We start from the raw sequence: 26741 nt of genomic DNA, 5'->3' as shown, positions 1-26741 counted from the left end.
CACTACGTAGTTCAGGCTGTCCTTGAACTCCCTATATAGTCCAGGCTGGCCTCAAACTTGTGGTGATCCTCCTGCCTTAGCCTCTGAGTGCTGGGATTACTGGCATATACCACCATGCCAGACTTAAAAATATTGAATTAGATACTTTATGTGCTTTTTCATTATACTTGAAAAATAATGAGAATATTCTCAATAAAAATTCAAGTATCTGTGACACACACTTTTAAATAGTCATGGTTTTCTGTGACTTTTGTATATATATTTAAGCAATGGCTATTTTTTGCTCCCTACAATGCCCTATTATTTGAGAAAAACAACAGAAATCTATTTGATTAATATATAGCTCAGAATGCAAGTACAAGCAACAAAAATAAGACACATATGGGAGTTCAGTAAAAGTATATATAACTTCAGTAGAGGTTAAGGCTGACTAGAGTGGCAAAACTGGACTTTAAGAGGGCACTGCATTCCTGACTACAAATGAGAAAGTAAAAGAAATTTCAAAGGTGAAGTATGGCTTGAATACTTGCTATAAGTACTGTACTTATACTGGAAGTGAAACAGCCATTCCAACTAAAGAATACAGGCAAATTTAAGATTTTAAGCTTATGAGAGCACATGTGTGTGTTTAAATAATGCACTGGTTTTTTAAGGAAGAGGTTGGAAAAGTGTGAAAAAGACAAACTTTGACGTAAGTTAATCTAACATGCAATTTATTCCATTTTTCCAATTTAGGATAAGGTAGGCACTGCTCAATGTCTTTCTAGTGTTCCCCTGTCTAATCTCTTCCTTACTATGGAACCATCAACACTAAGAGGGAGGGAAGGAAAACAAAAATGCTATGTAAAATGAATATCCACAACCCATCCCTACACCTTTAAATTAAACTTATAATACCACTTTGTTAATTGGATATTAACAAAGCTTTTAAAACATTATCCCTGAGCACCAATGATCTGCTGCTCTATTTGCTATAAAATTTTATTTTTTTCTTACCATCAGACTCTAAACAAATCAAAATACATCTTCATGGTTTATTCTGAATGTTCCTAATTGTGTCCTAACAAGTACTACTAAGTCACTTAGCTGAAAATCAGTAAATGTAAACATTATATAAATCTCCTATATCATGAAATTTCTTCATAAAAAGGCTTATCACAACAAATAACAGAGAAAATTTCTTCTCCCTCACTCTATTTTTTAACTATAACGAAAAAAACATTTTAGTTTGAACTTACCCATCATGGCAACCAACTTCACAAATGGCAATTAAAAAAATGGTTCTCCTGTCAGCATTCTTTATTTCCTTAGGAAGTAAAAAGATAAACATAAATAGTAAGGGACAGAACAGGCAGCCATAAAAACAAAAAACTTGGTATAAATAACACTAATGAGAGATAATACAAATATTTTACATGTTTTGGGGCAGAGAAAGGACTTTATACATGGGGACTATCATGTAGGCACCATTACCTAACACACCAAATCCCAACTCCCAGAAAAATAGCAGGTGTTCAGCACACCCCGCAACACTTGTTGTGAAAATACAGGAAAACGAGCCATTATCAGACACAAAGGGAGACAGACAGAGACAGACACAGACACAGACACTGAGAGAGAACGAACACACCAGAGTAACTGCCACAACCCACAGGAATCTAAAGGGACATGAACAAATATAATATATCCTAGATGAGAAAAGATGTAAACTCATAATGAATGACAATGTCAGTAAAATAAAAAATTAAATTTAAAAATAAAATAAACAGGGTAAAAACAAATGGAGAAAATAAGTAGTTGCCCTAGAAGTATAATGTCTTTCTTGACTAAAGGTGGCAGACCAGCCAGAAATGTAATGAGAAAATCCTGGGAATGAGAGAACAATAAAATAAGTAGATGGGCTTTCCACAAATTCCTGGCTGACTGGGAAACTACAGGCATGTCCAAAGGAGACCCACAAGGGCCAGGTACAAAGTAAAAATTGAAGCACATTTCAAAAGTGCCTTAAATTTATGTTCTCAAATCCATACACATTCATCAGCAGATGGCTGAAGCCTCAGAAACTTGAGATATCTGAGAGCAACCTCAATCACTGGCTGACCCCTAAGTTATGCAACACAGGACCAACCCACAGGAAGTTTGGTCTTAAAAAAAAACCACAAAAGAGAAAAAACAAGAGACAAAAATAGCTATACAAACACAACAGCAGCCAAACAAACATGGAAAACATTCTACAGATCAAGAAGCAGCAAGTTAGTTTTTCTTAAAAATCCAGGGGAAAAAAATCAGACTCCAGAGTTACTACAGTATATTATTTATCCTTTCTAGTTCTAAAACATTAATTAATTAAAGTCATGAAGCAAGTAAATAAAGAGACTGTAACCCACACTCAAGATAAAGTAGTAGTTAAGCCAGACGAGGTGGCCCGTGGCCCATGCCTGTAATCCCAGCACTGGTGAGGCTGAGACAGAAGGATCACTGGAGTTTGAGGCCAGCCTGGGCTACAAAGTGAGTTCAAGGTCAGCCTGAACTGCATAGCAAGACCCTGTCTCAAAAAGACAAAGCAAACAAACAAACAAGATAAAGTACTAAACAGTCAACAGAAACTAACTCTGAGTTGGCCTAGATATTGGAATTAGCAAAAACTTCAAAGCAACTATTAAAAAAATTTTTTTAAATTAAAGGAAAATTTGATGAAAATGATTACACAAATAGATACAATAGAAATAATAGATTAATAGAAAAACAAACTATAAAAAACTAAAATAGAAATTCTAGACTTTAAAAGAATACTCAAATGTAAAAGGTATCAGAGGGACTATTATAAAGAAATCAACCAATAACAAAAGCTGGAGGGGCTGTAGGTAAAAAGGAACACTTCTCCACTGTTAATGGGACTATAAACTGGTGCAGCCTCTCTGGAAATCACTGTGGCGATTCCTCAAAAAACTAGGATTGGAGGTCCCATTTAACCCTGCTATTCCCCCCGCTGGGTATCTTTCCAGAAGAATTAAAAACATCATACAAAAAAAAAAAAAATCATACCAAAGCAATATATGTGCACCCATATTTATAGAAGCACAATTTGTAATAGCTAGATCTTGAAAATAACACAAATGCCCACCAATTGAGGAATGGATAAAAAAGATGGTCTTTTTATACAATGGAGTACTACTCAGCCATAAAGACGGATAAACTAGAGACTTTTATAGGTAAATGGATGCAACTCGAGACCATACTCATAAATGAAATAAATCTGACTCACATGTGTAAACACTGTACTATCTCCCTAGCGTGAGATGCTGAAAGAGTAAATAAGATAAAAAATGTACAATAGATATTGTGAAATGGGAAGAAACTGTCCAAAAGGAAAGAGAAACAGGGATGGGAGAATGGAGAAAAGGAAGGGAAAAGAAAAAATATACATATATCGATAGTTACGATAGATACACTACTAATTTCTTTTCATTGATTTTTTTTTTTTTTTTTTTTTTTTTTTTTTTTTTGGTACTGGGAATTGAACTTATGACCTCAGGCTTGCCAGGCAAGTGCTTATACCACTGAGCTATTATCTCCAGCCTTTAATTTCTTTTCATTGAAAAGAAAGGCTTGTGCTAATATTGTTTGGCCTATTAAATGCCTATATCTTGTACTCTGAGTAATTAATTTAAAGATAACTATACAATGTATTAATTATCATTACTCTAACATCTTGTTTTGAAACTTTTATTTTTTCTCTTTAAAATAAAAAATTTTTAAAGTTAATATATACATACATTAAATACTTTACCCAATATTACAAACACTCACAGAACAACACCCACCAAGAGAGATTCGAGACTTAAAATAAACTCAATACATTTAAAGTAACTGAAATCTTGTTCTCTAACCAGAAGAGAATCAATCTAGAAACAAATAACTAAAAGACAACAGAAAAACTCCAAACATTTGGAAATTAAGCAAAATGCTTCCAAATAATGCACAGCTAAAAGAGAAAAAAACTAAGACATATAAAACTGAAATACACAACATGAAAGTATGAAAAATGCAAAAAAGTAGTAGTAAGAAAAATTATAGCACTATCCTGTGCTGTTACTGGCCCCTTTCCCCCAACAGATGCCCCAACTAATGTCTTTGAATTTTTGGTAATTATAAAAAATAAGAATTCAGTGGTACTAATAATTTAGCCCAGAAAAATCAACAAATGCTCTAACTAGTAGGTTAAATCATGTAATGAATAACAAATTACTTAGTCTTAATGTACTTTCCTCCCACATACTCAATAACAATAATAATAAAAAAAAAAAGAGTACCAGGATGGGGCTACAGTTCAGAGGCAGAAAAACACCTGCTAGCACTTGTGGGCCCTGGGTTCTGTGCCCAGCACAGGAGAGAGGAGGGAGCAGTACCGTTTTTATTGTAGAAACCCAGTTCAGTCACATGATCCATGTTAAGGTCACTACTAGTTGGCAAATTAAAATCACATACCACCTAGTAGGTAGCACCAAGAAGAGCAGCACATCATTTCGGTGGTATTCCTACCCCAAACTGACAGCCTGAACTAAACCAGTAGGAAGCATCAGACAAACCCTAAATGAAAAATACTCCATAAACTAAATGTTCTGTAAACTTCAAAACTGCCAAGATCATGAAAGTAAATACTAAGGAACTGTTTCAGACTGAAAGACAAAAGAGACACAAGAACTAAATGCAAAATATGACCCTAGATTAAACTACTTTGCTCAAAAGGACATTACTAGGACTACCAGAAAAACCTGAATGAGTTACATGGGTTTGACAATGCTGTTCTACCAATGTTAACTTCCTGGTTTTCATGGCTACATCCTGAACAGGAGGGCAGGTGCCTTTATTGTTAATAATTACAATCTAAAACAGTCTGGGATAATAGGACTTAATGTTAGCAAGTTACCCTTAACTGGTCCAGAGGAAAAAACTTTTACACTCTCTGCAGTTTCTAGAGCTTAAAATCATATCAAGTGAAAAAAATTTGAACTACATCATATAAAAAAGTTACTTATCCTCCTCAGTTTCCTCTATCTCATCAAAAAAACTTTTTTCTCAGTCACAAAAAAATAATTATTAATATCCTTGATTCCTCTATCCTCTCACCTTACAGTCCAATCAGCAGATCCTGTCACTTTTCCTTAAAGATATATTATCTCTACCACTATCACTCATCTATTGCCTGAATTACTCAAACAGCTTCAAATCTAACTAAACTGTTTTTACTTTGTACTCCAAGCCCTCATATAACTAATTTTCTGTACAGCCATGATAATCACCATCTTTAAAAACTAAGTCAAGGAATATTAATGTTCTTTCTCTACTCAGAACATACGAGGAGTTTCCCATCACACTATGAATTAATTCAAAAGTCCTTGCATCACTGTACTTTATGTATTTCTGTCTTTCTACTGCTAGATGTTATATCCTACAGGTGACAGTAAAGAATACTGCTAGTGCTATCTCAACCATAATTTACAAAATAGATAATGCCTCCCTAAAACAAAAAAAAAGGAGGTGGCTGTTTAAATACTGGAGCTGAAAGTAAAATACCCATGACAGCGCCCATGGCCATGTACTCATGATTCTCCACCCTCTCTTACCTGAAGGCATCAGCATCTCTTCCTCCTCTGCCTCGCTGTTAACACAGTAATGTCACTTGCAGTGACATTCTCACACTACTGCTTTTTTCATTCTAATGACTCTTGGAGAGACATCATCTTTTCCTAGTATGACAACTAGCACTGCCTATAAGCTAAGAACTCCCAAACCTACAAGTGTAACTAAACAGAGCTCACCTTTAAATCTCAAATTACATAAAACTACATAAGCCATTTCCACCCTTGGTCACATGTTAAGAAGGGCAAAGTAGTAAGATAAAGAGTCCATGATGACTGACTTGCATCTCCATACTGATTATATGAAAACACTGTGGTAATTCCCAATACTTGCTATACACTAGTGAATATAAAACCTGATACAGCAAAACACTGCAAAGATAAGGAGATTCTCGGTAATCAACCCCTGCTTGTATCCATTTTATATGTAGGATTCCTCAGAAAAATGTCAGACTGTCAGAATGGAAAACCTCATAACCTGAAGAACACTGGGCATTCAATTTCAAGAAGCACTCAATTTCAACAGTGGAAAAAGCTTTACATCAACCTATCTGTTGCCACCTAGAAAAACTTAACACTAAGATGCAAAGGATGAAGTACCTTAACTTCATCTCAGAACAAAGAATATTTCTAGAAATAAATGTTCAGTATCCAACAAGTTAAAATTCATAAAATGTAGTATTAAACAAAAAGCATCAAGTACAAAGAGAACTGGAATTATGAACCAATAAACCAATACAAACAGACCTAGAAATAACACAAGTAGCAGAATTGGTACACAATTTTATTCCACGTGTTCAAGGAGGTAAAGCAAAGACGTTAAGTAGCTTGGAAGATGTGTTTCTAACAATGAGGACTGAACCCTTCACAATGAGCAGCATCCTCAGACTTTAATGTTGAGGAAAGCTTTACCAAGTTGCTTAGGTGGGATCAAACTTGTGATTCTCCTACCTTGTTTGGCATCACCACACCCAGCTGGGAGATTTTTTAATGGAATTTTACACAGCAAAAATAGAATGTCTAAAATGAAAATGACATTGAGATGGGATTAACAACAGTTAAATCAGACATTGGAGAAAAAATGATTAGTAGAACTCCAAGCAAAAACCATTTTTAAAAATGGAAACAGATAAGGAACTAGAGGGAAAGCGAACAGAACACTGATGAGCACTAAGACAACTTGAAGCAGCCTGATTACATACAAGTCCCCAAATGAGAGCAGGGAAAGGGAGTATATTTGAGAAAATGCCAGAATTATTCCCAATTAAAAAAAGAAAAAAAAGGCCAGGTTTATAGCTCAGCAGCACAAGCACCTGCCTGGCAAGCACAAGGTCCTGAGATCAATTTCCGGTACCAAAAAAAAAAAAAAGAGAATTAATCCAAATTGGATAGAAACTATGACTTCGATGAACCCAAAGCACAAGAAGAAAACTGAAGTAAAGAACACCTTACCAAAGTACCCTGGAAACAGTTTCAAAGACACATTTTATACACAGAAACAAGAACTTTCTCCATCAGGAACAATGTAAGCTAGAAGATAAGAGGATCACCCATCTTTCAAGCACAAAAGAAAAAGAAAAACTTCAGCCACAAGGAATAACAAAATTACGTCGTTTGTGAGAAAAAGGTAGGAAATGGAGATCATGTGTTAAACAAATGAGACTCATTCATCACATGCTTTCCCTAATATGTGGAATCTAAAAAAAACGACATGAAGCTAGGCATGGTAGCATACACCAGTAATCCCAGCACTCCAGGGAACTGAAACAGGAAGACTGTAAATGCAAGCCTGGCCTATACAACTTTGTGAGTTAGCACGGCTTTTAAAAAAAAAAAAAAAAAAAAAAAAAGGGAAGCAAATAAGAGGGAAGATAAAAGGGGTATAAAGTGGGTAATAGGGGGATAGATATGATCAAAATATATGCAATTCCAAGTTATATCATGTACAGGTACAAATTCTGCAGGATGAATGTGATCATTATGTATATCTAAAATGTACCACTACAATCTGATTTTAAAAAAGATATATACAATCTTGTTTTATAAAATTTACAGCCACTAATAAAACTATATTAAAAATAAGTAAACGTCTAGTATCAAGGGCTTTAAAAAGAAGTGTGCGTAAGTCCCTTGGTTCAATCCCCTGCATTCCAAATAAGAGATAAAAAGGAGGATAAAACCTGAACCAATTCATAACCAGAATGCAACAAAGGATCACAAAGAAAGATCAGAAGGGAGAGAGAACTGAAGCACAATGACAGAAATGCCTTACATTCCACATGGAATGGTATATAGTTCTTGAAAGTTAACTGTGATCATTCGAAGATAATATACAACTCCAAGCCAAACATCTTTAAAAGGATGTTTTGTTCTGCTTTGTTTTGTTTTGTTTTGTTTTGTTTGCAGTACTGGGGACTGAATCCAGGGCTTTCATCCTGAACCACATCCCCAATCCATTACCTTCCTCTATTCCCTCCCCTCTCCTTCCCTCTTCCCTCTTCTCTCTTTCATGCTTGGGGATTGTACTCCAGATCTCAGGTATGCTACACAAGCAGTCTACCACTAAGCTACATACCCAGCCCTATTTTTTGAGAAAGGATTTTGATAAATAGCTAAATTGTCCAGGCTGAGCTTAAACTTTCAATCCTCTTACCCACCTACAGCTAAAAAGGCAACAATGAAAATAGGCAAAAATAATAATAAAATACTAAATTTTTTTTTTTTTTTTTTGGTTTTTCTCCGGTACCGGGAACCGAACTCACGACCTTGCGCTTGCCAGGCAGGCGCTTTTGCCGCTGAGCTAAATCCCCAGCCCATAAAATACTAAATTTTAAAAATGACAGAAAAATCCCAACCACAGGATTAATCTCATTAAATACAAATTCAGGGGCTGGGGATTTAGCTCAGCGGCAAAAGCGCCTGCCTGGCAAGCGCAAGGTCGTGAGTTCGGTTCCCGGTCCCGGAGAAAAACCAAAAAAAAAAAAAAAACAAATTCAAACTCCACAATTTAAAGCAGAGGTAGTATTATACAAGCTATATTTTCCATTTGCCCAGAAAGACAGCTTGTATAATATTTTTGGAGGTTTTCTGCTCTGTAACATCTATAGAGCTGACAGTCTGTTAGGTTTGTTTTCTCTTCATGCTAAAGTGTCAGTTGGTGGTTTTGTGAACTGGGCAGAAATTCAGAGTCTTAAATGTTTTGGGGAAATTTATATTGGACACTGCTCTTTGTCTAGCAAATAAAAGATGTTACTATATTCCTATAAAAATAAAAACATAAAGGCAGAGGTAGTCATATTGATTTTCTTATTGGTTTTTTGAGACAGGGTCTCACTATGCAGTTCAAACTGGCCTTGAACTTACTATGGTTACACAGTAAGTTCAGTTCACTAGGCTGATCTCAAACTTGCAACAATCCATCTGCCTCAGCTTCTCAACTGCTGAGATTACAGTCATTCGTGACCACATCAGGCGATTTTTTTTAAAAAAAGAATTCAGTTCTTTGCTGGCAACAAGACAGTCACTTCAAGTATATGGTAAACATTGGTTAGATAGAAAAGAACTTTTACAAGTCAGTAATAAAAAGACAACACTTTTTTTAAACATGCGGAAAATACAGATAGATTTTTCCAAAGCAAATACACATAAGGCAAAAAAGCACATGAAAACACACTCAACATCATTAGTTATCAGGAAAATACATATCAAAAATAAAATGTGATATACTCCACATGCACTAGGATAGCTATAATCAAAAACAGGTAATAAGTATTGATGAGGATGTGGATAAAATTGGAACCCTCATAAATGCTGGTAGAAATATGAAAATAGTGGCAACCAGTTTGGAAAGCAGTCTGGCAATTCCTCAAAAGTTAAAAATTACCATATGATGTAGCAGTTCCACTACCAAAAAATTAAAAATATATGTACACACAAAAATTATATTAAGATGTTCACAGTAGCATTATTGGCATTAGCCAAAAAGTAGAAACCTAAATGCCTACCAGCTATGAATGAATAAGCCAATGTGGTTTATTCATAAAATAGAATAGGATGCTGCTATAGAAAAGAACGAAATACTGATAAATCAGACAACAGATAAGTCTTGAAAACATACTACATGAAAGAAGTCACTTACAAAAATCATACTGTATGATTACCTGAAATGTTCAGAAGAGACAAACCTATAAAGTCAGAACGTAAACTAGCGACTGCCCAGGGCTGAGAAGATGAAAGGATTGGAAAGTGATGGCTAAAGGGTACAAAGTACAGTATCTTTGTGTTGTGATGACATGTTCTAAACTTTTGATAATGTCTACTCAACTGTACTAAACTGTTACTAACTACTATAAAAAAATCACTAATTATACACTTTAAAGAGGTAAATTATATCTCAATATAGCTGTTACAAAAACAAAACAAAAATAAGGCAAACAAGTTAAATCTCATCATTTCCATTCAAACATACACAAATGGTTCTAACCAGTGCAACTAGTCAAGAAAAAGAAATGAAAGCCAGCCAGGCTGGAAAGAAGTAAAACTTTTTATTCACAAAAATGTGATCATCTATGAAGAAGTACTATGGGATGTCCAGAAAAACTATAAAAATTAGTAAATCAACCTAGAATGGCTAAAGGATATAATGTACAAACATCAATTGTAATTCTATATACTATCAAAAAACTGAATTATTTTTTAAAATATCATTTAAGGGCCAGGGATACAGTTCATCGGCACAGCGCCTGCCTGGCAAGAGTAAGGTCCTGAGTTTGATTCCTGCTACCAAAAAAAAAAAAACCAAACCATTTACAATAAAAAATTATGAAACAAAGACAAATTTGAAAAGACTGGTAATTAAAAAGTTAGAAAACAACGCTGAGAGAAATTGAAGAGCTAAAATTAAAATAAATGCTATTTTAAATGTTAAATCATTCCCAATTGATACACAGATTCAATGAAATCTTGATATATACCCTGACTGGTTACTATGTAAAAACTGAAAAGCTGATTGTAAAATTCATACAGAAATGTAAAGAATCTAGAAATTCCAAAATATATTCAAAAAAGAAGTTGGAGAACTTACACTAACTTCAAGACTTACTACAAAGCTACAATAGTAAGACAATCTAGTACCGACAAAAAGACAAGACAAATGGTCAACAGAACAGCACAGACCATCTAGAAACAAACAGCTGTTTTTTTTTTAAGGTGCCAGGGTTATTCAACAAAGAAAGGATAGTATTTTCTAAATATGGTAACAGAACAATTAGATACCTCAGCCCTTACCTCCTAACAGACAAAATTAACTCAGCATGGTTCATAAACCATGTGAGATCCTGTCTCACCCACCCCCTAAAAAAGAAATTGCCAGACTTTTCCAAAGGTGTTGTACTATTTGACATTCTCAACAGTATTGTGTGTATTAAAGTTGCACAGCATCCTTGCCCATACTTGGAGGCCATCTTTTAGAATCTTATGTTTTTGATTTATAGTTCTATTTGTATTTCCATAATGGGTAACTTATCTAGATGCAATAAAGCTGCTTAAGTTTTAATAAGAACTTAATAACTATATCTCATATATAACCTTCAACTGGTTGAATAATCATATTTCATGGAAAGTGACAATCATTTGTAAACAGCCCTGCACATCTTCAGAAAGAGAAAAATCTAATTGTTATCTAGTGGTCTCTGTGGTCCTGATGATCATTAGAGTATGTTTACTTCCTTTCTCTTACGCAGTTTATAAAAGATTTTTTCAATTAATGTTTTATCAATTCTTGATGTATTTCAAAAGAATACGTAGTTTATTTGCCAAATCAAATTTGGCTTCTTACATTTCCTTAGGAAACAAAGGATTGTCATAGAACATTTTAGAGTCCTATAGAGACCTAGATTCAAAACCCAGTAATAGTCATTGTGTGTCACTCTGGCTGTTATAAACCCACGTTTCAGGTTGGCTTTAAGTGCTGAGTAAGACAACATAAACACAAACACGTCCAACACAGAGATTTTTACCTAAAAAATGTCCATTTCCTTTTCTTCCAAATAGCTCAGGTTTAAAAGCATATCAATCTTTAAATAGCAAATTCTGATTCTTCTCCTCTTTTAGGTATTACACAGAAACAATATAATTTAATCTGTAATGTATTCTTTCTTACTCATCTGCATTTTTTCTCTCAGCAGGTCATGTTCCCTTATAAAACTAAAGACAGCAAGTACAGGAGATAAAAGGTTAGACTGTGGAGCCAAACTGCTTAAATTTGAAATCGACAGCCACTTAACCAGGTGTGTAACCTTAGGCAAATGACTTAGTATCTCTTCACTTGGTTTCCTTACCTGTAATATGGAGACTTGTGGTATAATACCATCTCTAGATTGCTATAGGAATTAAACAAAATGTTTTAAAATGCTTGGAAAAGGCATGACATACGGTAATAATTATGTAAGTGTTTGTTAAATCAAGTTACTCTACTGTTATAGTTTCAATGTGTCCTCAAAAAACATGTCTTGGAAACTTAATTCGCAATGCAACAGTGTTTAAGAGGTGAAATCTTTGAGAGAACAATTAAGCTAAGAGGACTCTGTCCTTATTAATGGATTAAACTATAATAAAGAGTTTGAGACTATAAATTTGATCTCGTGTTCTGTCCAACCCATCCCTAAGGCCTTCCAGGGGGCAAGGATATATCTCAGTGGCACAGTGCCTACCTGGCAAGTGCAAGGTCCTGAGTTCAATTCCCAGTACCAAAAAAAAAAAGAAAGAAACTCTGTGCCCAATAAGGCCTTCCACCTTGTTAGAACACAGCAAGCAGGCCCCCACCAGATGAAAGGTCCAGCCTCCAAAACTGTAAGAAATAAACTTCTGTTCTTTATAGTTAGTGGTATTCTGGAATAGAAGCACAAAACAAACTAAGACATATACTTAGGGCACCTCCCCCTTTCAGTTTTTAAGCCCTATTGACAATGCTGAAGCACTGAAGTGTCTATAAATCTTCGTTTTTCTATATTTTATCAACAGTACCCTAAAAGAGGAGTTAAATCTTAAATCAGTACGCTAACAAGTTTTTTAAAAACTCTCAAGTCACTTTAGGCTGATGTATAAAGTATATATGAACCCTGACTATTGTTCCCTTGTATTTCTATCAGGCACCAGGAGAAAAATCAACAAGTCATAATTTGTTTACCAAAAATATGACTCAGTGTTCATTATCAATAATTACAATAATGGTTCTCAGTGCCTGTTTCCTAAGATGAAAACAGGGACAGTATCTACAGCTACTTCATATGACTATGCAAAGAATTATAGAAAATATATGTAAAGTAGTTAGAATACCTCATATAATAAACACACACACACAAACCTAACATTTATTAAGTTCATCACTTGAATTCAATCTTGTTTGGAATCTACTCTTACACACTATTGTACCGCCTTTCGTTTGTGTTTCCCAACATTTAACACATGCTTATTTTATAGTATGTTCCCCCTTGCTAATCTCCAGATTTTAAAAATGACAAAATACTAACTTCCAAAATAGCAATGTCTTAAAAATTCTAAAATCCTTCCAAAGTTTAAAGAGTAATACTTACACCTTAAATACTGTAATAATAAAGTAATGACCAGGGCTATCATCAAAAAAAAGTTTGTATTGAACATACACTTTGCTGGTAACAGTTTGATGCTTTCTGGTGCTTATTTTCTAAATCAGTTTAACTCCCAAATATTATCATACATTGGTCAGTTCAACCAGAACTCTGATGTCAGTAAAAGTTGCCAAAACCTCAAATGTCAACAAAAACTCCAAGACTAGTCAATTTTCATCAAAACAAGTCCCACAATCCCCTTCAATCTTTGCTCTGTCAAAAGGTTACTTGTGTTCCTGGGCTGTCTTTATTTTGAAGTACCTTGAAGGCAGAAAACATATTTTTACTATCTCCCACATCAACTCACGAGCTTTGCACAGAGCTAGCCCAGTAGCAAACATCAACTCACGCTAGTCAAAACCAAGACATGCTTTCCCCTTAAGACGTGCTAGTTCCCAGGCCTTGGTTTCTGCCTATTCCCTGAATGCCTTTCTCACCTCCTGTTTAGTAATGTTTACTCCTAATATGTATCTCAAAACAATGTATGCAAGACTGTTTCCAATTACCTTCAGTGCCACTTTGGGCCCTATTTCTGTTCATGACCTTCCACCTAATCAATCTGGAATTTATTTATAAAAATCAAGGCTTTTATCTATATACTTGTTTTCACTTGACTAGGTTAACATGTAGGTATGCTTCATTCCTACAAGACTGACAGTATCACTGCCATCACTACTTAAATACACAGTACCTTTAGTATTTAAATGTGCTACTTATTATTTTATATTTACTATGAATTTTTAAAATATTTATAATATTTTATATTATCATATTAAATATTTTCATGGTACCTTATGAATATTTGTTTCTCAATTATCTTTACATTACGTTGGGAAAATCTTACATCCCAATTTGTTAAGAAGAGTTCCAGTTTTTGTTAACTCAGGATCATTTTTTAAAATTACTCTATTAAGGTATGATTGACATGCAAAATGCTGTACATATTTAATACATATAACCTGAGTTGGAAGATAAGTATATACCCATTAACTTATCAGGACAATATATGCCCAGGATAGTTATTAAAACATTCTCCTTTCACTCAGAATGACCCCAGTTTGGCTGGTAAATTATATAATCACACTAATATGCATGTCTCCTCTCCCAGAATGAACCTCTCCAAAGTTATTATCCATTTATCCTCAGTATTAACATAAAGAAAGCAGTCAAACATTGTGGCAATAATTATGCAAGTTAACAACTAAAACTAGGTTTCAGAGTGCTTTTAAAGGTTTACTTTATGATATCCTTTGAATCTTCATAAGATTTTCAATAAATGTTCAGTGAATTTTAAAAGTAAAATGTTAAGAAAAAAGAAAAATCAGTATAAACATTTCCATACAAAAGCCAATTGTATACATTCTAACACCACATTTAAAAATATACATTTTATGCCAGCAGTAGCCAGAAGTGTAATCCTAGCACTGAGGCAGGACAATCACAAGTTCAGGTTCTACCTGGACAACTTAGTGAACCCCTCTCTAAAAAGTAAAAATAAAAAAGGGCTGGGGCCCTAGTTCAGGGTTAGCTCAGTGTGATCCCCAGTACAGCAAAAAATTTAGTACTTTTTTAAAAATTTAAAAAAACAGCCAGGCGTGGTGACACTTGCACTAGGGAGGCTGAGGTAGGAAGATCACTGCAAGTTTGAGGCCAGCCTGGACTACATAGTGAGGCCGTCTTAAAAAAAAAAAAAAAAAACTTAAAAACCATTACATAGCCTATTTCTGATTATATAGCAGAAGACAGACTGTAACAGCTTCAAAATACTGAAAAGAAAAATAACCACAACCCACATCTTCATGAACAACTAAAATATTCAAAAACAGGAGCTAAAGACTTCAGACAAAGACAAACACAGTTTACCACCAAACTTAATTTGAGAAATTTTTAAGATACACAGGAAGGAAAGTGATTCCAGCAGAATAAAGGCTAACAAGAAATTGGTAAATGTGGTAATACTGTACAGACAAAGAAAAAAGCTACTTAATTTGGGGGAACTGTTAGGAACAAAATGGAATTCCAACGCTGGACAGCTACAGCACATCAGGTAAAGGGAGTGACTGTAATACCCCTAGTGAGCACTGTTTCCAGAAACTCTGTTCTTCTGGAAACTTGTGCCTTTTACAACCACCACCTCCAACCACTTACTTGATTACACTGTGCCAAATGAATAATGTGGGCTCCCAACTTTGGTCACAATTAATGGTCCAGAGGTAGAAAACTAAATAAGCAGGACTAACCATAAACAATCTCTAGAAATAATAAGTAGTTAACCAAAAGAAACAAGGAATAGGAGCCAAAAGGTACTGAGTTGTGCTATTTTATTTTTGTTTTTCAAGACAGGATCTCTCTTTGCAGTTCACGTTGGCTTCAAACTCAGGGTGATCCTCCTGCCTCAGCCTCCCAAGTGCTGGAATTACAGGTGTGCACCACCACACCCAATCTGAGCTGTGCTATGAGGCTGTGTGACTTCTTGATGCCTACACCCTACCTCCGTGCTGTCTAAAATGTTTACCTTTTTCTTTTCTAGTTAGCCAACTCATCTTTTAAAAACCCAGCCTATGCCCTCTAAGCCCTCCCTGTTCCACCCAGTCATTCTTCCACCTGTGGACTATCAGTGTACCAAATATTTCACACACAGTATCACCTCAACCTTAACTACATGGAAATGACAGTATTTGTTATCTCTCTACTGTCATGGCAAAGAGTCATCTATCTTAAAGTATATTATCTCATACAATCTCAGGCACATTCAGCTATCCAATCTTTGACAAAGGGGCCAAAAACATACACTGGGAGAAAGATAGCCTCTTTAACAAGTGGTGTTGGGAAAACTGGCTATCTGCATGCCAAAGACTGAACCTAGAATCATACTTCTCATCATGCACTAAACTAAAATCAAAATAGGGCAAACACCCATAACATATTTAAAATAGACTAGTTTTTCTTACCCTACTGAAAAATGTTATAATGTACATAAAGACATTATTCAGGTTTACTCAAGTATTGATCTGAACTCTATAAATTAGTAATTATAAAGACTGAGGAATAAGAATATATCTAAATTGGACGCCATATTGTCCCACCCAAGAAAATTCCAGTGCACACAGTCCCACAGTGAATTCTGCACATACTAACATGAATATGTGAGGATGGTAGAAACAGCAGGAGTGGTAGGAACCCTTACTCTGCCTGGAAGAGCCACATAAAATTCCAATGTGACTCCGAGCAAAAATCCTGACATCTCCAAGCCTCCATTCTCTCACCTGTAAAATCTTCCACGATCTACCATGGTTACTACGATTACTGTGAAGTTTAAAAATGCAATGAGCCAAAGGTGTAGCTCAATGGTACAGCACTTGTCCAGCATGCACAAGGTCCTGGGTTCAATCCCCAGTGCCATACACACAAAAAAGGTTACATTTCTGGCACACAGGAGATACCCAAATATTACTTCTCCTTCCTCCTAAGATACAGTCTGAAATTTACAGAAAAATTTTATGATTTTATGATGTCAATGTCAGAAGACAAGCCTTTAAGAAACATGAACAGAAAGCCAAACAGGAACTAGGACTGATGTAAACAAGGATAAGATTAAAAATGAAATGGGTGAGACCAACTGGCAAGATAATAGAGATTAAAATGAGAATTGAAATATTCATGAAATGGAAATATTTATAATTGGTCTTACACAGTATAAGGAACATAAGTATTGAAGTGGTATGGAGGTCAAACCTGAGAAGCTCTTTGTGGTGGTTAAGTTCGACTGCCAACTTGATTAGTTTTGGGATCCACCTATGGGACTGGTGAAGCATAATTTCAGGCGTATCTCTGCAGGTCACTGAAGCATGGCCTTGGGGTCTTGTCTGGTCCCTAGACTCTTCTCTTGGGCACAGTTCTCCTGCTTTGCTTCCTGATCACTATGAGCTCAGCAGCTCTGTTCCACCATGCCCTTCTGCCAATCCTGGAGACACTGACCCTGGACTGAAAACCTCTAAAACTATGAGCCAAATTAAACCTCTCTTCTTCATGTAGTGTCAGGTATTGTGGGCAGTAATGAAAATCTGACTGATGCATTATTAGAATGCAAAGTAAACTATTAAAGACATGAAAATACTGAGAGAAGATGACAGATATGGAAAAATGGAGTTTTTTGCTGTGGTAGAGGATCAAACCCAGGGCCTTGGTACACTAGGTGATACTACCACTGAGCAAATCTCCAGCCAACATTTCCTCTTATCCAAACCCCTTAACAAAAAAATTTTTCAAATTCACCAAAAGTCTCCATTTTCTTACACCATATAGCCTTCCAATAAACTACTGAACATTCACCACTAGCTAACCTTTTTATATATATATATATATATATATATATATATACACACACACATGAATAAAAAATGTTATATATTGTATATTTTAGTTCATGTATTTATATACAAATATATGTACATACATTATATATTCTATAAAATATACAGTATGAATACATTATATAGTATATATTTGTATATACACAGTATGTATATAGTGTATATTTATATATATATATATACTATAATATATATATGGGATTGAAGCCAGAGCCTGAGCCTGAACTACATCTCCAGCTCTTTTTAAATTCTTTTATTTTGAGACACGGTTTCACTAAGTCACTAAATTGCTCAGATTGGGCTTAAACTTCAATTCAAGCAGCTGGGATTACAGGCATGTCCCAACTTTAAGCTTTTTATCAAACTAGTATGTTTGTGAGCCCATCAACTTATTGATCCCATCAAAGTATGTTTATATACTTACAATGATTAATTAAATGTTACATGAACTAATAAAATTGTGGATGTGAAAAGAGAACTATTTCTACAAAAATGAAGTTCAATATCTAGAAAGACTCAAAATCCAGTTACCAAAAAAACTTGTTAAATTAAGTATAAACCAGCCACAGTGGTGCAAGCCTGTAATTCAAGCTACAAAGGAGGCTAAGGTAGGAAGATCACAAGTTCAAGACCAGCTTGGGCAACTTAACAAGATCCTGCCTCAAAACAAAAAGAGCTTGGAGGTGGATGAAGATATAGCTGAGTGGTAGAGCATCCCTCAGTTCAAACCCTATTAGCACCAAAAAGAAATTAAGTATAGATGAACCAAGTGCAAAAGACTAGAAGGAAAAAAAAAATCATACAATTCTAGATGGATCATATACTCACACTGGTACACATTTATGTCTTTTAAAACAAAATAAAAATTTCAGCCAGGCGTGGTGGCACATGCCTGTAATCTCAGCACTCAGGAGGCTGAGGTAGGATTGTTGCAAGTTCAAGACCAGCCTTGGCTACAAAGTGAGTTCAAGGCCAGCCTCAACTGCATAGCGAGGCAGTCTCAAAAAAGACAAAAAAAAAAAATTTTTTTTTCAGGTAAAAAAACATCATTTGTATTCCCTATATTAATAATTGTTTATTAAGCTGAATACTAACAGTCTAATCATATTAAATAAGAGCTCATAGTCTAAGCAGACTGTGGATGATTAATTATATCATTTAGACACTTACATAGTAGTCATTGTCCTAAACACATCATCCCATTTAAACTTCGTAACAAACTTGTGAGTTAGGCACTATTATCTCTGTTATACAGATAAGGAAAGTGAGGTTTACAGAGGTCAAACAGTGGTACTGAAACACATTTAGGTCTGAGTCTCAAGTTCATACACTTACCTGTTTACTGCCTTTATCTTTTCTGTATTTTTAACTTTTTCAGTAAATATTATAAGCACAATCAGTTAATGAGAAGCGTTTGTTAATTTAGTTCAACTGTTGCCTATTCTTCAAGTTTTTGAAGCATATACCACCCTTGTATACAGTATATACTCAAATCAATGATAACATAATAAAGTCAGGTTTTTCCACTGCCCTGATAAGTTAAAAGCCTACACTGTGAAGCCAGAGTTAAAAGCCTACACTGTGGAGCCAGACTGCCTGAATTCAAGTCCCCACTCCACCAATGACAAGATGTGTAAATGTGGGCAAGTTACTTACAGTCCCTGAGCTTTATTCAGTTCCCTCATTTAAAACAGGAACTAATTCACTAGGTTGACGTAGGGATTAAATGAAGTAGATTCTTTATAAAGTAATGCTTACATCAGTGCCTACAATGTAGAAAATTTTGTGTTTGCTAAATAAAATAATAACATGAGGTAGAAAAAGAAACAAAGGAAACTGAACCAGTACCTTCAGAAGACAACTTTGGTAAATCATCAGTGATTTTAGTAGGATTACCTTTTAAGTAATTTTACAAATACTGTGAAAGAAAGTCCCTAGGTATTAAGATACTAAAATCAACAGAACACTGCCTCGGTCCTTGAATAGCTAACTTCCTACTAGAGGACACAGATAATTATAGTGCATGTGATTAGTATGATGGTGGAAGCAGATGTACAGAATGTTATAGGAGCATTCTATCTGGGGGGAAATCACCTTTAGAAAAAAATTCTGTAGTTTATCAGCCACATAGTCCTTTTTAAATTTATGGTACTATGACTCTTAATCAGATAACTACTGACCACTTACACAAAAGGCAGTGTATTTGTTACAGTAGGAAATCCAAAAAAAAGATCCTACCCCTATCCTCCTCTAAGTTGGGAAGACAAAGTATGAAAATATACACAGAGCAATCTAAGAGTTAAGTAACAAAAGCAACAATGCAAGAGGTATTAAAGAGCAAATCTGTGATGAACCACCATGAGAAATGTAGTCAAACAATGTTCCAAATAAATATCTAGGATATCCAAGACAAAAGACAAAATTATACAAACATGTTTCTTAAAAAGTATGTGTGTATGTATAGAGGTAGAGATACAGATATATATGCTACACAACACTCTGAGAATAAGGGGAAAATATTTATTTCCACAGATATTATTCATTCTGATTTATAAAAGAGATATATGGAAAAACTTCATGCAAACTGTTCCACGAATTAAATCATATTCTTAATAAGAAAGTGTGTTGAGCCAAGTGTGGTGGTGCATACCTGTACTCCCAGTACTCGGCAGGCTGAGGCAAGAGGATCACTGCGAGTTTGAGGCCAGCCTGGGCTACATAGTGAGTTCAGAGCCAGCCTGGAGTATATAGCAAGACCCTATCTCAAAAAGAAAGAGTGTGAGAGAGAGAGAAGGGAGGGAGGGAGCAAGGCAAAAAGGAAGGAAAGAAGGGAAGGCGGGAGGAAAAAAGAAAAGAAAAAAGAAGGGAAGGGAAAAGAAGAAAAAGAAAAAGAAAGAGAAAAGAAAAAGAAAAAGAAAAAGAAAAAGAAAAAAGAAAAATATGTTGGCTGGGAATGGTGGTGCACACCTGTCAGCACTACTCTGGGGAGCTGAGACAGGAGGATCAAAAGTTTGAGCCCAGCCTAGGCAACTTAGTAAGGCCATTTCAAAACAAAATTTTAAGAAGGACTAGGGATATAAGTCAGTGCAAAGGGTCTGGGTTCAATCCTCAGTCTCGCCATATCCCCTCAAAAAGAGAAAGAGAATGTTTTACTTAAGAAAATCCTATTATGAAAACTTTAAAATAATCACATATTAAATCTCTAATTAAGTGCCTGGGAAATATAATTTTACATTACATATATTTTATTTATACTTGGCTTAATAAAAATAAGCCTTACTTCTGAACATAAGTAACACTTCTCAAGAGAAACTCACTAATTCATTCTTTATTCATAAATATTTACTAACACAATCATTATGGAGTAAAGTTTAAAAACATAATTCTTTTTTATTTGTACTGCTGGGGACTGAACCCCAAAACTCATGAATGCAAAGCATATGACCTACCAGTGAATACACAGCTCTAACCCATTCATGGCAAAATTAAGACTTGAATCCAAATCTTCTGACTCTAGACGCAGTATTCACACCATTACACCAAAACTAGACAATTTTTTAGTAGATCTATCCTTCCTTTATGGTAATTCTGTGCAAAAAATACTGAACAAGACAAATTTAAACACACTTCTTAAGAGTACAGGAAAAGACAGGAATTGAACTTTTCCCATTTTTCTCAAACCAGCTTTCTTACACAATTTGTAACAGCAGGTACCTTGAATTCATCACTAAAAATCTTACAGATCCCACAAAATCAGATTCTAGCTAATATAGCTACATACGATTCAGTATTTACAATTCCTGTGGGTTTTGTCCATCTATAGACCACGAAAGACTAACACTGAAACGCAAAAGTTAGCCTGACAATAATCAGCAACAGATGCTACAACTATTAGGTGGAAGACTATTGGAGAGGAGGCTAATGTCACTGCTAATTGATCATGCCACAGATTACCTGCTAACTGCAGTGTAAAAATAGATCTTAGCCAAGTGATCAAACATAGCATCACAAATAATGGGACTGAACAGTTTACGTCTCCTAATGGTAGTCAATATGAAGGACACAGCATCATGTAATGATACTCCTCCCTTTACCTCCTGAGTGTTGGGATTACTGGTGTTCACCACCTCACTCAGCAATTCATTAGATATTCTTGGTTTAAATATTTTACTGGAAACTAACAAACCCTCTAAATCTAGTTTACAGTAAGGCTAGTATAAGGGAATACAGGAACAAGTAAAATGACACTGTGAAAGAAAAAACTGGCAAATCCAGAATGTGAATCATTTCAAAAGACAGTATTTTAATCTTTTTTTTTAAAAGTCATTTTAAAAGGGCAATGAGCCAGGCATGGTGGTGCATGCCTGTAGTGAGTTCAAACGCTGCCTGAACTATATAATGAGACCCTGTTTCAAAAAAAAAAAAAAACAAGGAGAGGTGAGGCTGGTTTAGAAGAGGTCAAAAAAAACTTTACAACCGAATGCAATCAATACTTTGCTGGGATCCTTCTTTGGTAAGGAAAGATGTACAAAGCCATAAACACCTAAACAAATCAAGAAATTTAAGTAAGGATGGATAATAGCTTATACTAAGGAATTACCACATCTAAAATAATTAATAATAATGATGATTATTCATCTATATAAGAAAATGTCTTTATCTTTGGAAGACACATGATGACATATTTTAGGAATAAAGTGTCATAATATGAACAGCTTTGTTTCAAATAGTTCAGCCAAAATTCTATATACATATTTATAAACACAGTGGCAAGGTATCAAATATGTTGAATTTAGAGAGTATTTCACTACTGTTCAATGTAGTACTCGAAATATTAACCAGAGTAATCAGGCAAGGGAAAGAAATAAAAGGGATATGTACAGGAAAGGAAAAAGTCAAATTACCACTATTTACAGACAATATGATCATCAACACAGAAAACCCAAAAAATTCCACCAAAAGGCTCCTCAAATAACCAAATTCAGTAGCAGGATACAGAATCAACACACAAAAATGTATAGCATTCCTGTACAGCTATACTGAACTCACAAGAAAGAAATTAGGAAAATAGTATCATTCACAATAGCTTCAAAAAATAAAAATACTTAGGAACTAACCTCACCAAGGAAGTGAAAGACCTCTATAACAAAAACGACAGTTCTTGAGAAAGGAAATCAAAGAAGACATCAGAAAACGAAAAGACATCCCCTGTTCCTAGATAGGGAGAACCAATAGTCAAAATGGCCATAGTAACTCCTGATATATAGATTTAATGCCATCCCAATCAAAACACCAACAGCATTCCTCATAAAACTAGAGAAACAAGCCTAAAATTCATATGGAACCAGAGGAGACCTAGACTAGCAAAAGCAGTTCTGGGCAACAACAAGAAAGCCATAAAGCATTACAATCTCAGATTTCAAGTGACACTTTAGCTACATTAATAGCAGAATTGTACTGGCCCCAAAACAGACATGTGAATCAATGGAACAGAATAGAGGATGCAGAAACAACCCCAGGCACAGCTATTTAATATATGACAAAGGAGCCAAAAACCTACACTACAGGAAAGATAGCATCTTTAACAAATGTTGCTAGGAAAATTAGCTATCTACATGCCAAAGACTGAACCTAGCACTGTATCTCCCACCATACCCTAAATTAAAATCACAAATGCATCAAAGATCTAAATATTAAAACAAATACTTAATCTGCTAGAAGATAAAACAGGTAAAACTCTTGAAGACACAGGCATAGGTAAGGACTTTCTAAACAGAATCACAATTGCACTTGAAACAAAATCAAGACATCAACAAACGGGATCACATCAAACAGTAAAGGAAAACACAGTGAAGAGACAACCTACAGAACGCAAAAAAATCTACAACCCATCCCTCAGATAGAGGACTAAATATCTAGACTATATTAAGAACTCTAAAGAATTAGATGCCCAAAATAAAAGTTCCAAGCAAAAAATTGGCAACTGAAGTGAATAGACACTTCTCAGAAGAACTGTCATGGCCAATAAACACATGAAAAATGTTCAACACCACTAATCATTGGAGAAATGTAAATTAACATTAAGAGTTCATCTTACTCCAGAAAGAATGGCTATCATCAAGAAATCAAACAACAACAAATGCTGGAGAGGGTTTTGGGGAAAAGGAACCCTGCCATATTGTGAAATCACTATGGCAATTCTGCAAAAAACTAAAATTAGATACTACATTTGACCCACGTTTTTCCCTTCTAAGTATCCTCCTGAAAGAATTAAAGATAACACACTATAATGGTACATGCATACCCATATTTATAGCAGCACAATTCATAATAGCTAAATCTTAGCAGCACCAAGGTCCATCACAGATAAATGGGTGAAGAAAATGTTGTATTTACACACAGTGGGGTATTACTCTGCCATAAAGGAGGATAAATCTGAGTCATCTGTACAAAAATTGATGGACCTGAGACCATAATATTAAGTGAAATCAGACACACTAGCTTAAATATCACATGATTTCTATTATATGAAAAAAAAACAAACTATAAATAAAGAGCAAAATAAAATATAATAGGAAACGGGGAGAGAGAGCTTTTGCAAAGGGATCAAGAGATGGAGGGAATGAGAAGAAGGGAACTGGAAGGGGAAAAAAGAATTGAGATGTGTTATGTGTATGTACAACTCCCCATGAGGAATGCATCCATTATGTACTTCAAACACGTACTAATAAAAAATTAAAAAATAATTTAGAGGGTGTTCACTATTCCCACCTTCTGTGTATGTACTTGAAATAGTTTCATAATAAAAAGTTAGGGGTGGAAAACCTCATAAGCTCCAATTTCAGAAGGAAAAAAATCAATCTCAAAGCAAAAAACTATATGTAGAAAATGTAGAGTGCAAAACATGACATTTTTTCTTTCTTTTCTCCTCTCTCCTCCACCCCAGGATCAAATCCAGGGCCTTCACACTATACTATATCCAACGCTTTTATATTTTTTATTATGTGACAGTGTATAATAAGTTGCCCAGGCTGGGCCACCTTGGGATCCTCCTGTCTCAGCCTTCCAAGTAGCTGTCATTACAGATATGTGTCACCAGCTGTGACTTCTTTTTAATACAGCACCTATTAAATATAGCTTTATCTCTCTGATACAATGAAATAGGGAAGAAAACTCCACCCAAAAACATTGCTTAAAATGATTCAGTCTACAAATGTGAAACAATTATTTAGGATAATCCTTTAACAGCTAGTTCTCTCACAACAGACACATGGACAGCACCATTACATAACAATTCTATGTTGTTTATATTCAACCTAATTCAATAAGACAACATATTTATCTTTAACCAATCAACCAATTTGTGAACCACACACCTGTTAACGCTATGAAGTGGCCTCTTCCCTAAAGACATTACAAGACATTCAATAAATTTTCTTCAACGTGGTAATATACAGTACTGTGAAATCACGTATCATCAGTTGAGGATCAATAGGTTTCTTAAACATGTGCAACTACATGAGGTTTCAATTACTCAAGGGAACTTATCACCATTTTTTTTTTTTTTTTTTTTTTTTGAGACAGGGTCTTGCTATGCAGTTTTGGCTGGCCTTGAGCTCACTTGCAGCCCAGGCTGGCCTTGAACTCACAACGGTCCTCCTGCCTCAGCCTCTCGAGTGCTGGGATTACAGGCGTGCACTACCATGCCCGGCTATCACCATTTTCTTAATAAAGAGCTCTATTTTTTCACTAATCATAAAGAAATGGGCTATCATGTCGACAGCCCAAGCTGTGTTTCCCAGACGCAGTGTATACTTTTGTCTTTGCTCTTTCCTTGTTTTTCTCTTTACTCGGTCCAAGCTCCCTCTGCAAAGCAAGCTTCCCCCCAACACACACTCTTCACTTTTGCTTTCTTGAATAAACTTTGCTAATGCTTTAAAAAAAATAGTGCAACCAATATTAAAATGAAAATTTTCAGTTAGCTTATATCACTCCACAAATGAAAACTATTACTCCATCAAAATAACTTTCTGCAGTATTCTACACATTAAATTTGACATTAAAGTCAGATTGCACAAGACAACACGAAATTACTGTGTTGCCATTGCCACATAATCCAGCAACAAATTTTGCAATAAGGAAATCTCAAATAACTCAACTTTGAGTTCCCTGTATGCATCAAGAACAAACTGCGAAAGTGAAATTGTGACTTCTCAAGAAATATGCTGTTTTACCAAGTACTTTTTTCCTACAAGAAAGGAAACTTTTTCTGTCCAGTTCTAACATAAAAACGGGTAAAGGTGCCTAGAATCACCTTTCACACATAATTATTTTAAAAATCAAGGACATTATTTGGCAAGGCTGAAGCAAAACGCAGCAGTCGACATCAGGCAAAAAGCACGTATGTCTTCTTTAGTGTTTGGAATTTATGCCCAGGAAGAAACTATATAGCCAATCTCATTTTCCTTGCACTTTTACTTTTACATGATGGAAAAAGTTCTAATAGAAGACATCTGCATATGTGAGTCAAAGTTTCCTTGATTGCCAGCTGCATGACCTTGGGCAAATGCCTTAATCTCTCTGAGCCTCAATTTTCCATCTGTAATATGGGGAAACACTGTATCCACCTCACTGGACTTGGAAAATGAAATAAAATACACGATAGCTCCCAGGCGCAGAGTATGACCAAGTGCTACATATTCCGTAAAGGAAGGAGAAACAACCCTAAGTAATAGATTAGCACACTGTGACTACAAAGACAAGCACTTTTTCGCGTACAGCCAAGTACCTGTACCATCCCGGAATCAGCTGCAACCTTCCGACTAAAGTCCCCGCAGAGTACGTGTCTGACAGCTACACGGCCCAGCAGCCTCCTGGACGCAGGGAGCCCAAGTCCGCTCTCACGAGCAGGGCAATCACCCAGCGAAATCCCCGCCCCGGGAGCGGCGCGCAGGCCGCCGCCAGCAGCAGGGTCCCCCCGCTCCGTGCTGGGCCACGGCCCCACAGTGTCACGCTCACACACGCGCGCACACACACACGCACGCACGCGCGCGGCACTCACCGACCACTCCGCGGGGCCG

The 26741-nt window shown here is 35.5% G+C and overlaps 1 protein-coding gene across 3 annotated transcripts in view; it reads right to left on the bottom strand.

Annotated features, from left to right (window-relative positions):
• Map3k2 (mitogen-activated protein kinase kinase kinase 2) overlaps window positions 1-26741 on the bottom strand; it is a 61013-nt gene extending 34272 nt beyond the window's left edge. Inside the window, exons 1-2 of one of the 3 annotated variants that reach the window (XM_013521065.1) lie at window positions 26723-26741; window positions 1239-1306 (exon numbers count right to left, since the gene is read on the bottom strand). In XM_013521065.1, coding sequence (XP_013376519.1) covers window positions 1239-1245 — 7 coding nt within the window. In that variant the 5' untranslated portion in view covers window positions 1246-1306; window positions 26723-26741. Of the gene's footprint in view, window positions 1-1238; window positions 1542-26449; window positions 26691-26722 lie in introns of those variants that run through there. The other 2 variants (XM_013521064.1, XM_005397615.2) reach the window with 2 other exon arrangements.

The sequence above is a fragment of the Chinchilla lanigera genome, unplaced genomic scaffold (assembly GCF_000276665.1).
Source record: "Chinchilla lanigera isolate Chin_1 unplaced genomic scaffold, ChiLan1.0 scaffold00058, whole genome shotgun sequence".
Classification (NCBI taxonomy): domain Eukaryota; kingdom Metazoa; phylum Chordata; class Mammalia; order Rodentia; family Chinchillidae; genus Chinchilla; species Chinchilla lanigera.
Note: the sequence above shows the minus strand (reverse complement) of the source record. Positions and strands in the feature narration are given on the sequence as shown.